Source organism: Melanostigma gelatinosum, assembly GCF_949748355.1.
Source record: "Melanostigma gelatinosum genome assembly, chromosome: 8".
NCBI classification, from domain to species: domain Eukaryota; kingdom Metazoa; phylum Chordata; class Actinopteri; order Perciformes; family Zoarcidae; genus Melanostigma; species Melanostigma gelatinosum.
Genome location: NC_136641.1, coordinates 23,014,433 through 23,028,227, shown reverse-complemented (window position 1 = coordinate 23,028,227; position 13,795 = coordinate 23,014,433). Strand labels below are relative to the sequence as shown.

General features: G+C 44.2%; 1 protein-coding gene across 1 annotated transcript in view; it reads left to right on the top strand.

The window, feature by feature from the left end:
• The first annotated feature begins 2,885 nt into the window (after positions 1–2,885).
• Positions 2,886–13,795, top strand: part of LOC306781287 (adenylate cyclase type 6-like) — a 28,721-nt gene continuing 17,811 nt past the window's right edge. Inside the window, exons 1-3 of the mRNA XM_079274065.1 lie at positions 2,886–3,247; positions 6,493–6,763; positions 6,886–7,825. Of these exons, the coding sequence (XP_079130191.1) occupies positions 6,744–6,763; positions 6,886–7,825 (960 nt within the window). The 5' untranslated portion in view covers positions 2,886–3,247; positions 6,493–6,743. The remainder of the gene's footprint in view (positions 3,248–6,492; positions 6,764–6,885; positions 7,826–13,795) is intronic.

Sequence of the window (13,795 nt, the reverse complement as noted above, 5' to 3'; positions counted from 1 at the left end):
TAATATCCGAGCTCAGATTATATGAAAAGCTGGTCAGGGTTAAAAAAAGAAAAGAAATAAAACGTGTGTTATAAGCTACATCGGAGGGGTGGAATGTAAAGCGTGCAGGAAAAATGCCGGAGCAAAAATAAACCGTGAGGACTGAAGCGTCATCGCTCGAGCCAGCGAACAGGTCCGTACTAAGTGTGTGTTTCTGCCGGGGGTGTCAAGATTGGCTTAAAAAAAAAATAAATCAATTCACATGATGATACAGATATACAATTAGAATCTTTCTTTATTTTAGAGTTGTGTTGGTTTACATGCAACACCGTGCTCCCTCTCGTCTGTGTTTTTTAAGGGGACGCAAAGAGTAAAGCAGTGGAATCTTCAAAGAGTGGATCTTTGAATTCATAATATAGGGGAGATTTTTTTGGGTAACACAGATATTACACATGATAAAAAGTAAAAATATGGAAAAACACTATTCTTTTAACATTGAAGATATGGTTTGTAACAAAGTGTTCAGATGTCTTATCGGTAAAGTAATACCCCAGTGTATAAATACTCGGCAACAGGTAAGAATCCTGCATGTAATCCCCCCCCCCCCCCCACTGTGACTGTTACAGTATTATACATTCAACAATGAGATTATTACTCATGCATGACTGTAAACGCAGGGTTTTAATGTTGTACTGTTGACTGCCACATATTTTCATCATTGTATTCATCTGCTGATTTATTTCGAGATGAATTAATTAATTGATGATTGGTGTGGAGGGAGGGTAAACACAATGGTGGAAAGGGATTTACCCAAGTATTGTACGATTTTTAGATACTTGTACTTTACTTAAGCATATCCAATTTATAATTTTTTATCCTTCTACTCTGACATTTTTACTTGGGTGCATTTACTTAACTGCTATGGTTACTAGTTTAATTGATTTGTACATAAAACATGATTGTCAACTTCTTAATTATGATGCATTGTGTTAAATTAAAGACCCCACATATCCACACAGTTTTTTTTCTTTAGTTATGGTAATTAGGTGTGCGAAGTTATGCTGGTATTAATGTGCGGTCATCATTTGATTATAAGAAAGATAGAGCCATAAGTTGTCGTGCACCCAAAACTGACAGGAGAGCCCATGAAGTCCTTAAAAATATCTGGTCGCACATGACCATAACGTGTGTGTCATTATCTTGTTTGAGTATGATAAAAAAAAAAGATTCATCATCATCTGAGACCTTGAAGGCATAATGTAACACTGTGAAAGAGGCCATTTTGCATAGTGAATACATTTACTGTTGATCATTTTAAAGCTACTACAAGGAACTTTCATTTTGTGTTGATTTTGGTGGTCCCTGTGGACGAAAGTGGCAGTGTTGTAGAGCACGAGATACACTTTAGAAAAAAGTGCAGGTTGAAGGAGTCCGCAAACACCTGATCTGGGTCTTTCAACAGTGGGCTGGTCACTGAAGGACTTTAAGGTGAAGCTGCATCATTTCTTCTGCTTTTGCACGGAATCCAACCCAGTGGCACCAATGACAAGCATTAAGAATAATTATATTAAAATAGCAAGTCTTCCCGCTGATGGTCTTGTTTACTAGGTCATATAGAGGCATCAGTATTAAATTGAAACATTTTCATAACCTGTTAAATGTTCCTCACAATATCTTTAAGTACATTTTGCTGGTAATATTGATCTATTTTTGCACTGTGGTGTTGCTACTTTTAATAAAGTATGAGTTCTTCCAGTTGTATGTCAGCCTCACAGTTTTAGACACTATTGAGTAAATAAAAATGAAGGTGTACGCTGGCTTTTCCTCCTCCACATCACTGGTTTTTTTCACTGCTGGGAGACTCATGCTGGAGATCATAGCTGGTGGTTTATGACCGGCTGGGCTCGCTACAGACACGGCTTCACCCCTAGAGGGAGTGCCGAGTTACTAAAAGTGGGAATGAAGAGAGTGGTGTGAGCCACGGCGCGCCTGGGCTGAGGAGAGCTGCGTCAAGCGTCAAACCAGCATCAGTTAAACAGCATTACAACGGGCCTAAGTGGAAAGTTTATTTCAGAATAAAAGCTGAAAAAATAAAGGTGATAGACGCAAAAATGATATATTTGTGGAGAGTAAACTTACACAAGTAGTAAAATCTGAATCCACTTTATTGGCCAAATATGTGCACATTGACTCTCAATGCACTTAAACACAGTTCCAATAACAATTTACAGGAAGATAGATTGAAATTTAGACTGTTCTCTTTCCAGGTGGAGAGGAGGGTGTGTGGCTCAGGCTCTAGCTGTACACCTGGAAGCTGCTTGACATCCTCCTGCCATCTTTTTGTCATATGGATTGTCTACAGTATATTGTAATTTCATTATCTTGGTTTATTCTGTTCACACATCTGTGTGTCCTGGGTGAGGGATCCATCCTCATTTGCTCTTCCTCAGGTTTCTTCCATATATTCGCGCTAAAAGAGTTTTTCCTGATCACGCAAGCATTGAAAAGGACAGGGTGGCATATGCTGTACAATTGTGATATTGGGTTATATTAAATATAATTGACTTGACCGGAGCTGAAACAAAAGCTCAGATAAAAATATAGAACTAGAAATACATAGATCAATATGAACATGAAGATCAACAATGAACAACATACAATGTCTTATCTATGATCGAGAGATAAAGACCAAAACATGTATCATGTTAACCATAAACCAGTATCACATATGTTCAACTTTTTTGACAACACAGTTGTTAAGATGTATTGCCAATAGACTGGTATTTGGATGAATGTCTATGGGTACATTATGTGTTGAAATGAGATAAATGCATTATGAAATAAGCAATATGTGTTATACAACCATACAATCTTTTTTTATTACAAAATATATATTTTTTGTGCTAAGCTAACCCGCTGCTGGCTATATCCCTTGTATTTAATGGACAGACATGAAAATATTGATCTTTTCATTTCGAGTTTTAACTTGAAAAACAATAACCGGAAGCGTGATGTCTGTATTGTCCCCGTCTTGACAGTGGTGCTTGGAGCCGAGAGGGTCAGGGGGAGGAGAGGAAAGGGAGTGGAGCGCGAGAAGACGACAGGAGGGAGATCCAACACAGGGTGACCAATTTAACCGGACCATCCTTTGGACAGCCAGGCTACAAATGGTCCTCCACTCCGGCCGCTCCGACCGACCACCACGCCGAACCGGAGGATTGTCTGCTGCGGTCCGGTCCTGGGAATAGAAAAACAGAAGATGATCGCGGTGAGTCCGTCTTTCTGACAGTAACTGCTGCTGCTGCACACTGCAGGCCGACATATATATATCTATATATATAGATATATATATTTAATATATGTTCTCCTGTCACACAAACGTCTCAAACGCGGTTGCACTGAACCGCAGACGCCTCGGACACCTCTCTGTCAGTGCACCGTGTCTGCAGGAGTGAATGACATAGCTGGCAACAGTTGCTGTAAGGCCTCACACACGGTGGTGGTGGTGGAGGAGGAGGATACACGGACAGTTCCCCACTGGCGGCCAATAGCAACATATCTGTGTGATGAGCTGCATCATTGTTTCTTATTACAGCTGACAGTCCTGATGGAGTGTTAACAAGCTACATTCAGAAGCTGGAGCCTCGTGCAGGTCGCATCGGATGCTCATAATGATTCCCATCAGATCATTTTTCAGAACATAACTTTAAACCTAAACACCTCCATGTATCCTCTACTCACACCAACGCATGGGGTTTGTAAATAACAGTTTTTAGAGTATTATGCACAGCTATAGTCCCCCCCCCCCCCCCCCCCTCCATCAACTGACTGATGCTGAGGAATGTGCAGCAGCAATAACGTGTTTGTATCCGTTTATTGACCCAGAACTCGTGTTTTCAATACACACCCTGAGAGCTGCTGCTTTGCTGCAGACTGAAGGACATTTGCACAGATGCAAATCGCTGACGGAGGCGTGTGTGTGTCCGAACATGGTCCACCGGACACAGCGGAATGTTTTTTATGGTCCCCGTTATGGTTGTCACTTAGGCCATGGTGTTATGTAACAAGAAGCCTACGCTGTTTGAATGCGGGCCCTCACACACGGCCTGCCCGTGCATGGCATTTAGACGCTGGATCGGAAACAGATCATCCGCATATGATTATGGAAATAAAAAAAGATTGCACACCACCAATTAGTTGATCTATTTTTTTGCATCTAGATGACAACTGATCCACCACACACACACACACACACACACACACACACACTCAGAGAGATATGCATGCAGCGTCGGACTTGTCTAAACTGGAACAAGCCCACAAGGATTGACTTTATGCTCGCTGTTTGTGACTGTAACGCCAGTGTCCGGTTGAAAATGTCCCCAAGGAATAGTCAGCCTTCCCTTCTCCGCTTCCCCTCCCTCCTCTCTCCTAACGCTAGTGGGGGGAAACCGGAGAGTACAGCCAAGCACCATGCAAACACACACACACACACACACACACACACACACACTCTTACCACAAGCGACTGGCAACACCGCAACGTTTGCAAATGGGTACAAGCTGGTCGACCTTGTGCAGGGGGGGGGGGGGGGGGGAGTGAGGGACGCAGCCGGGGAGGTGGAGGGAAGGAGGTGTTGGTGGAGGTGGGAGGAGAGAAGAGGGGAGGTGTGTGTGTGGTGGGGGGGGGGGGGTTGGCGGTTCTCCTTGAATCTTGTCGATCCGCTGCCAGGGAGGAGGGACACGGCTTGGACGGATACGTGCCAGAGAAGGCGCATGCAGGCAAGATATAGCGAGGAAATGCTATTTTTGCTTCAACAACACAGCGTGCCTCTCCGGTGAAAAATGCCGATCGATGAGGCGGCGGTAGCGGCGGCGGTAGCGGCAGCAGAAGCGGCAGCAGAAGCGGCAGCAGAAGCTGCGTTGCGTGTCTCTCTGCACTGTGTGCAGCTGCGGGTGTCTGGAGGCCTGGTTGGATCAGCTGGTAGCATTTGCTGAGGCATATGTGGACGTTTAATTCAATCAGGACGAAGACGAGCACACTACTATACTATTATTACATGAACTACAAAGATACTGGCGGGTTGTTATAGTAAGATTAGAGATATACATACTATACAATGGGACCAGGTCAGGATAAACCTACAATTTGAATATCTAAGAAATGCACTTTTTCTGTCGACACTACAACCAAAACCACGATGTAGCTTCATAAATGGGATGCACCATTTTACCTTTTCTCTCCTGATACAATACCTCAACTCAAGTTTATCCAATATCAGAACTCTCTTTTCCCCAAATATGCTACGTGTACCTCGCGGTGTAAAAACTCATTCGGATTCTCTTGTTAGGTGACGTGAAGCATGCATTGCTGTGGCACTAAAAATGCAGTCTGAATCAATGCAACTGCGATATCAACTCTGATGATATAAATGCTAAAGAACTTTATTTAATGTAGATGTGTATCCTCTGGTCGATACCCAGTCCTCTTAATAAGGGCCTTATGGTTTAGTGCATCCTAAATGAATGTCATACACTCAAAGACGCACACTGGTTTACAAGACAATACTTTATACAGTGGAAGAGATGAACTAATATCCATAAGATATATCAGATATAGGCTACACGTTCATACAGCGGTTCAAAAGCAAGTCAAACATTGTGTATTTAAACTGTCTACAGTAGCCGACATGTCAAACAAACGTTTTTTTCGGTAAAGCTTAACAAAGACAACAACACACTGATACAATAACATGTATCTCTGTGCTATACGCCTTATACAATGCTTAAAGGGAAGTAGCTTGAGTTTCTAGTCATTTCTAAACAACTTTGGCTTTAACGCTGCAGGGCCCACAGATCCTGTCATGTGTTTCCCATTGCTGTCTTGATATTTGTCTTGACAGTATCCTGTTGTCCAGTGGCATTCATCTGTATTTATTACTTTTATCACAGATTGGGATAATAAACAGAGCGTGAAGGAGTCGCTCTTTATCTTCAGACCAACTGACTCCAAAACGCTGTCGCGTGTTTACACCAGAGGGTTTATTTCAGTACGGGGATCAAATCAAGCAAGTTCTGGTTCACCTTAACAAACCCAGGCCATTAAGCTATTTTGGATCCTGCCCTCCCCCTCTCCCCCGTCCTCCCCCATAGTTTTGGAAGTAGCTTGATCTATGAATCTCTGTTTTTATGAGACACAATCACAAGTGTGTCCGGTTGTCCAGGAAATGGGATTCATTGTGCATTTAGCCGACAGTTATGTTTTTTATTTCCTTTTCAGATTTGGGACGAAGAAGATCTTTGCTAACAAGCTATTGAGAGCGCTAAACGGTGTCCGGCCTGTTCATTAATATGGGTATTAGCATCAAACGACATACTGGACATTACCATCATGATCTGATGTTTCTCACCTGATGTACTCACTGCCTACATTTGAGCCACGACACCATCACAAATATCTGTTCGTGCATCGTTTTAATACAATCTACTGTGTGTGTTTGCTTTTTCCTCTAGGCCCAGCGGAAGCCATGGAGATAGGCCTGGAAGCAGAGACTGGTCGTCTCACTAACCTTGGTCTCTGAGTGCTGTTCCTGGCACAAAAATCTGGGGCTTCGTGAAGCGACTGGTGCGCTTTTTGACCCCATCTAGTCAGTTCCACCCTGTGGCCGTGCAGTGTGGCCTCTATACAAACCCCTCCTCACGACTTAAAAAAATTGTCCGCGGGGATAAATGAGTGAACCGGCTGCAAGGGAAAGGGCTGGGACATGTACCAGAACCCCAACAGGTAAATTAACTTCTACAGGTGGCTGGAGGAGGTAATGTTCCTGCCACATGGTATCAGCGCTGTAGCTGTTATCTGTCTTTGACCTGTTCCTGTACTGAACGTTCCTCTCTCTGCTCACCTAGAATGTCCTGGTTCAGTGGTTTCCTAGTCGCCAGGGTGGACGACCGCAAGACTGCGTGGGGGGAGCGCAATGGCAAGAAGTCCAAACGGAAGGGAGGCTCATCTCTCTGCAACCCGCGTTACATGAGCTGTCTGCGGGACCCAGATGCTATGGACCCCCCTTCTGGAGCCCCCCTCCATCAGCACCACCGCGGAGGGGGGGCTGGGGCCATGGGAGGCGGGGGCAACTTCGGCGTCCGTTGCGGATGGCAGGAGGACCACTACGGCAAAAGGGGAGGGGCTCCCGGGGAAGGGGTGGGGTTGAAATCGGTCGACTTGGGCTTTGAGGATGGCGAGTTGAAAGGGAGGAAAGGGGGGTGTAACGGAGGAAGCGGGGACATGGGAGATGACGGTCCCAACGGCGCAGCAGGGGTGGTGACGGCTGCGGACTGCTGGCTCAGGGTGGTGCAGGTGTTCCAGTCTAAAAAATTCCAGTCCCGCAAACTGGAGCGCCTATACCAGCGTTACTTCTTCAGACTGAACCAGAGCTCCTTGACCATGCTCATGGGGGTACTTGTGATCGTGTGCGGCATCATGCTGACCTTCCACTGTGTCCACGCCGCCCCTCACGTGGCCTACTCGTCAGCCCTGTCGGTGGCGATGGCGCTCTTCATGGCTCTCATGGTGGTCTGCAACCGCAACGGCTTCCACCAGGACTACATGTGGATGGTCAGTTACCTGGTGATCGGAGTCTTGCTGTCCGTGCAGGTGTTCGGGGTGCTCATGGTGGCACCCAGGAGCGCCTCGGAGGGCATCTGGTGGTCCGTGTTTTTCATCTACATCATCTACACTCTGCTGCCTGTGAGGATGAGAGCAGCTGTGCTGAGTGGAGCCTTGCTGTCCATCATACACGTGGTCACAACATGGCAGCTCAATCAGGAAGACCAGTTCCTCTGGAAACAGGTAAGAGAGGCTTGACGTATGACTGTCACTATTTCCCTTTTATGTTGTCTTGCAGATAATATATATCAGCATTTTATCCTATAATTTTTCATGAATGAAGTTCAGTGTGCTCTGCTCATGTGTTATGTGTTTCACCTCCTCTAACTCAAAGACCCTTCGGTTGATCCATCTGCACAAATGCATGTTGTGTAGCTGAGCGTTGTTCCAGTGAAGCGGAAGTCAGAGTGCCTTTTGCTTCTGTACTGTGACGTATTCTTCAGTGAAACTTAATATTTTAGTGGTGTAGAGTTACAAAAGGGATTTAAATGACCTTACGTTGGGCTTCATTAAATTGTGACGGGCATCTTTCATTCTACAGATCAAACTATTTAATTAAATGTGAAAATAATCATTAAACAATCATAATAAATTGTTGTTAGGTGCAGGCCTAAAGATCTTTAATCCAAATTTGCAGCTATTTTAATTAAGTGGAAAATTGGAAAGTATTTGAGAAGCAGTGTTGGGGAGTAACCTCTTACATGTAACACCGTTGTGTAATTTAACTACAAAATAACTGTACCGGTAGTTCTGTAACAGTTACTGAGAAAGAAGTACGAATCAAAAATGTTGGTGTTCAAGAGGTTACATCAGAATATATGTTTTTTTTGGTAAAAAGCTTTTATGTAGGTTTTATGTAGTATGACATTCATTCTGTTGCTTTGCAGCCTTCTGATTTTGCTGAATGATGATACTGAATAGTGTGAAAAAAGTCTTTCAACATCAAACCTGAGGAAACATTTACCTTAATGCCTCATTTTAACCGGGTATCTACTCGTAATCTGTGACCTATTACATTTTAACAAGTAACGTTCCCAACACTATTGATAAGTAATTAAATACACAAGCAAACAGAAAATTGTGATACCTTATCACTGTAGACTGATTGAACGGGACACATTGTTATGTTGCTTCATGTCTGGGGGCCTTTAAAATGTCTCCTCTGTCACGATGTTTACGATATGGCGGTTTCATTCTCACTGAACTGGCCACACAAGCGGACAAGCGTGTGTGTGAGTGTGTGTGTGTCTGAGTGTGTGTGTGAGTGTGTGTGTGTGAGTGTGTGTGTGAGTGTGCTGTTGTGTGACAGTGTGAGAATAACATGATATAAAGCGATATCACTCAGGTCTCTGTGCTCTCACACAAGGGACGCTTTGTACTTTTCTCCAAGGGTGGGGTGACGATGGTGAGGCCGACTGGGGGGGGGGCAGTATGGTGGCGGCTCGCTTTCTGTTGAGCTCTAACCGTTTTCTCCTTGGGGAAAAGTTATGGAAAACATAATGGGAAAGCCATTACATGAAAACAACAGGGGGATATAGGACCCAATGACGAAACACTGATTATCTCCATAATGTCTCTGCCATAACAGTAAGGTCTGCATTCAGGAACATATCCTCTCATGTGTTAGCGGGACAACAACAACCCCAACAAGTCACATAAAGACGGATCGCTTTGTTAAGATATTGTGATTGTTTATTATTCATTTATTACAAAAGTACAGGACTAGGTTCGGGGTTCGTGGGAACTCAGTAACTGCTGTGTACTCTCACATCATGCATGATATACCATATATCCATCACAGGCTGCAACGTTGTTTGCCGTCATTAAGCCAATGAATGTCGTGAGATAGCTGCGGCCCTGCAGTGCTGTTTATTCCAGAGGTCGCCTGTGTACTATACGTGACACAGTGAAACTCTATCATCAATCACTGCTTCACGCTTGCGTGCAAGTATTTCCTCTTTCTCCGATAACTCATTGACCTCACTGGGTTTCTGTTGGTGGTGATGAGAAGAGATAATGATGAAGTTGTGTGTTGAGGAGTGATGTAAATGCAGATCCTCCTTTCTGTCTTTTCGTTGCCAACTTCTGTTTGCTGGCAACGCAGATTTGAAACAGGGGATTGAAAGGAAGTCGGTACAGTTGAGTTGGGTTTCTCCTCAGTCATAAGTGCAAGTTGATTTCTGAAAGTACGAGTCGCTGATCGATCTATCGTCCATGAAGCTGGGGCTGGTGTTTGAATGCCATGTCCCAAAAAATACTGTTTTTTGGATTTATTGTAAACTAATAGTTCATGTAAAAGCAGATATGAGGGACCAGGATTTGGTCACATTACATGAGAGGTTAGTGGGGGTGATGGCGCTGATGTTGCCCATTTGCCCTCAATCAAATCTGACATTTTGTGTATAATATAGTGGTCCAAATCAGTGACATGGAAGACCACAATAAAAAACAACAAAAGTCTTGACAGCTCTACAGGCCATTCGTTTATTTATGACCATGAAGTCTTCCTCAATAAAACAGAAAAGCAGACCAACCGATTCAAGACATCCGCAAAGAATATAACCTGAAAACAGAACAGTAGTAAAAACATGTTTGGCGTCCGTCTTTCCAAATATTGATACCTCAGTAACGTCCGGAGGGAATGTCTTCAGAATTTGCACAAACGGATAAAATGATGAAGCGATGAAATCGTTGGACAGATGTCGACTGCAACTTGACTGTTTGGGGGACTCGCACACAACCGCGAGGCTGCAATTGTAGTTATTCATGTCATGTAAGACCAGAGTAAACTGAGGCTCTCGCGCACATCTCAATGGTGTCTGTCTGCCTCATCAGTATTTAATGTTCGTCTCTCGAAAGTCACGGCCTTTAATCCCTTCAAACCTTTCAAAACACATGCAGTCCATCTGGTTGTTTCCTGAGCTGTATTTCTCTTGGCGTAGTTTGGCATGTGTGTGTTTTTACAGCTGCATAATCCAGTGTCTGTTCTTAGCTTCACTCTGAGCGCCTTATACACGCTCACAACATAAACTACAGTATATAAGAGAGTTTAAACCACCTTGTTTTACGCAGGACTGACTTCAAAACAAACGCCAATCTATCGGAGCTTTAACATGGAGACGACCTGTAACACGGGAGTTTCACTCACATGTTCGTCCATGTTTTCTTTGTTGTGTCGACATGTCTGTGATCCTCGGCTGAAATAAATTAGCCCTATCAGTACATACACATGTGCATGTCCCACCCATCAAAACACACACACACACACACACACATCCCCCCCTTTGTAATGGTTGTCACCTTCCCCTCAAGTCTCTATTGATGTTTGTCAGAATTGCAGCAGTTTGTTATTCTTTGAGAAGTAACATCACGAAGCTATTGTCCTGCCTGAATGTGTGGGCGTCTGTTTGAATGTGAAGACTGGCATGTGCGCTACAGTGGGTGCTTGTGTCCAGGATTAGAGACGCTTTTAATACACGCCACTCTGCTGCTCTTCATGCACACTGATCACTGCCGATATGTCCGTCGATGAAGCTCCTCCTGATTGTACATTCTTCACCCCGGCGTTATTTGCTTTATTGTCCCTGACAACAAGCATTGTTGTGTGGATGCTGTTGACATACGTGCTGTGGGAGGTCAAATACTGGTTCCTAAAAATACCCAGCCCGTGGCGATTCTGCTAACTGTTGCGTCACATGGGACAGTCTTATCAGAGCCTGCGTCAGAGCAACAGGCAGGTCACTCTCACCCCCTTTTCTCTGCATGCACATGGGTCTGCGGTTTTCACATACCCTGAAGGCTAATGCTGTGTATTCACAGATACGACAATGATTTATTCATCTTTTCCTGCTGCACGCTAATGAAGCGTAAGCTAATGCATTTTGGGACGGATCTTTGATCTTTAACCACAGCAGAGATGGAGGGTAAAGTCCCTAACAACCCGTAAGAGACCACATGGGGCAAATCAGGCTCAGGGGACAGTCGATGTGTTTCACAAGTCTCCCGCTAAGTGTTTAAAGTTTGTTTGTTTTTCATTCAGCAGATAAGATAAGGGAATAGCGTTTAAATAACAATGTGCCGCTTCTGTAGTAATGCGCTCAGTCCACTACGGTCCCATGTCAAACTTTCCAAATGGCTGTTTACTCAATTCTAAAAAATGTCCAGGATGTTACAAAGAGAAAGAGCAAATCTCACATTGATGAAACTGTATCAGCTGTTCACAGTTTCACAGCAGCTCGCGGTGCTGGAATAACCTCGTGCGCGTCATGCATCAAGATGGCCGTACTTCGATCCCAGTGGAAGAAGTGTCGGCGTGTGATGATCATCTGTGCAAAGCTGCAGCTATAGAATGAGACGCCCAGTAAAAGTGAAGGAGGAGGCAGCAGCGAGGCGGTGTGATCGGAGGAGAATCCGATATTCTCCCCACGCAGTGCCTTTCCTCGGCCTCCTTGATAAATAATTTGTGTTTAACGTGGCAGCAGCATTTTAACGAGGATACCTGTCACATGTACGCTCTGCTCACGACCAGGATGGGTGCTGACTGATGGGATCTCTCTCACACACGCACACACACACACACACTCTCAAGACACCCATACCACCACCACCACCACCACCAATCTGTGGACCAATAAGATCGCTGGAAAATGAATTATCAGTTTAGCATCACTTCTGAGAATGATGGGGAATAAACAGCATCGCTAAGTGTCTCCCTCAGTGCTTGTGTTCAGTTGGTCCAACGGTTGCCATGGAAACAACTACGACTCAAGCAGCCAGTTGAGCCGGCTGCTGCACAGTTTGGTAACCGTTGCTGCAAGTGAAGGAAAACCAGGTCAAAATTGTTTGCTGCCGTTCACTCATACATTCTGGTAATCTGGCAGTTTTAGGACCTGGATGTTGGAGGGGTCCGAAGCTTTCTAGACACAGATAGATCCGTGCTTTGTTTCCCCCCCCCCCTCCCCATGCTGTCGAAATGAGACGGTCCATGATTAAACATGGCGATGACAGAGACGAGGTCATATGAGTGGAGGGGAGAGGGGGGGATGCACAGGATGTTGTTTGCCAGTTGTGTGGTTCAGGGAAGCTTATCTCTGGTCAGCGCGCTGTGACTGCGCACGTCTGTATAGTGCAGGACGAGTGTTTAGGCCTCGAAGACGAGAAAGAAAGCTCTATGGCTTGAGTAATTGACCTTCTATGGTTCTGTTACTGATACAAGTTTCTTTTTCTGGCAGAGATAATTGATTTTATTGCTAATTACAACTCTTTTGCATTCCTCTAATGTTGACATTGCTCCTCTAAGAGGCTTTTTGTTGAATCGCAGCAGTCGTCCCTGAACCTGTTGTCTGTCCACAGCACGTAGGGCTCAGTGTGCTTGCAGGGGTCCCGTGCTTTCCAGAAGAACTTGTTGATATCGTGAAAAAAAGAAAGAAAATGGTTTTCCTTTCCTCTTTCCTTTTTCCTTTTTTATGCGGAATTTGCGGCACTTTTGCAACTAGAATGCCAAAATAGTTTTAATAGTCACACTCTCTCCACAGAAGTCACACCCGCCTGGCTGCCAGCAGAAATGTTTCTGGTGTGTAGTTTTCAGCGTTAGGACCCCCAGCAGGTTTACAGAAACATGACAGAGGGAAAAGGAGTTTGAAGCTGGCTTTACACTTTAATTGTTCCGGGCAAGCATGCACATTATTTATTTCAGGTTTCTGGTCTTGTGTTTCAGTGCACAGCCTCGAGAATACTCAAATGCGTCTAAAACCGGAAATGCAGAAAAGACAACAAATAGAACTATTTATGGAAATCTTTTTGGCATCAGTCATACTTTCATGTTTACAGAAAAGAAAAGAAAATGTTCACAAACACAAGTGGTGACAGGGGAACAGAGTTACAGTGACATTCTGTTTTTTTTGGCTTAAAAAAACGTGTTTGCTGTAATAAAGTACATCATGACTGGCTTACTGAATAAATTGTTCTTAGGGGAGCAGAAACAATTGCCGAACATTTGCACCATTTCCTGTTTAACAGAACAGATATAATATCAGCTCCCCACTTCCCGCTCTTTTGTGATTTATCTTATGCATCACGCATTTGTTTGGACTCATATTTTGTACTTAAATGCACAAGAAATACACTCCTTCCTCCACGGATTGAAAGATTCAA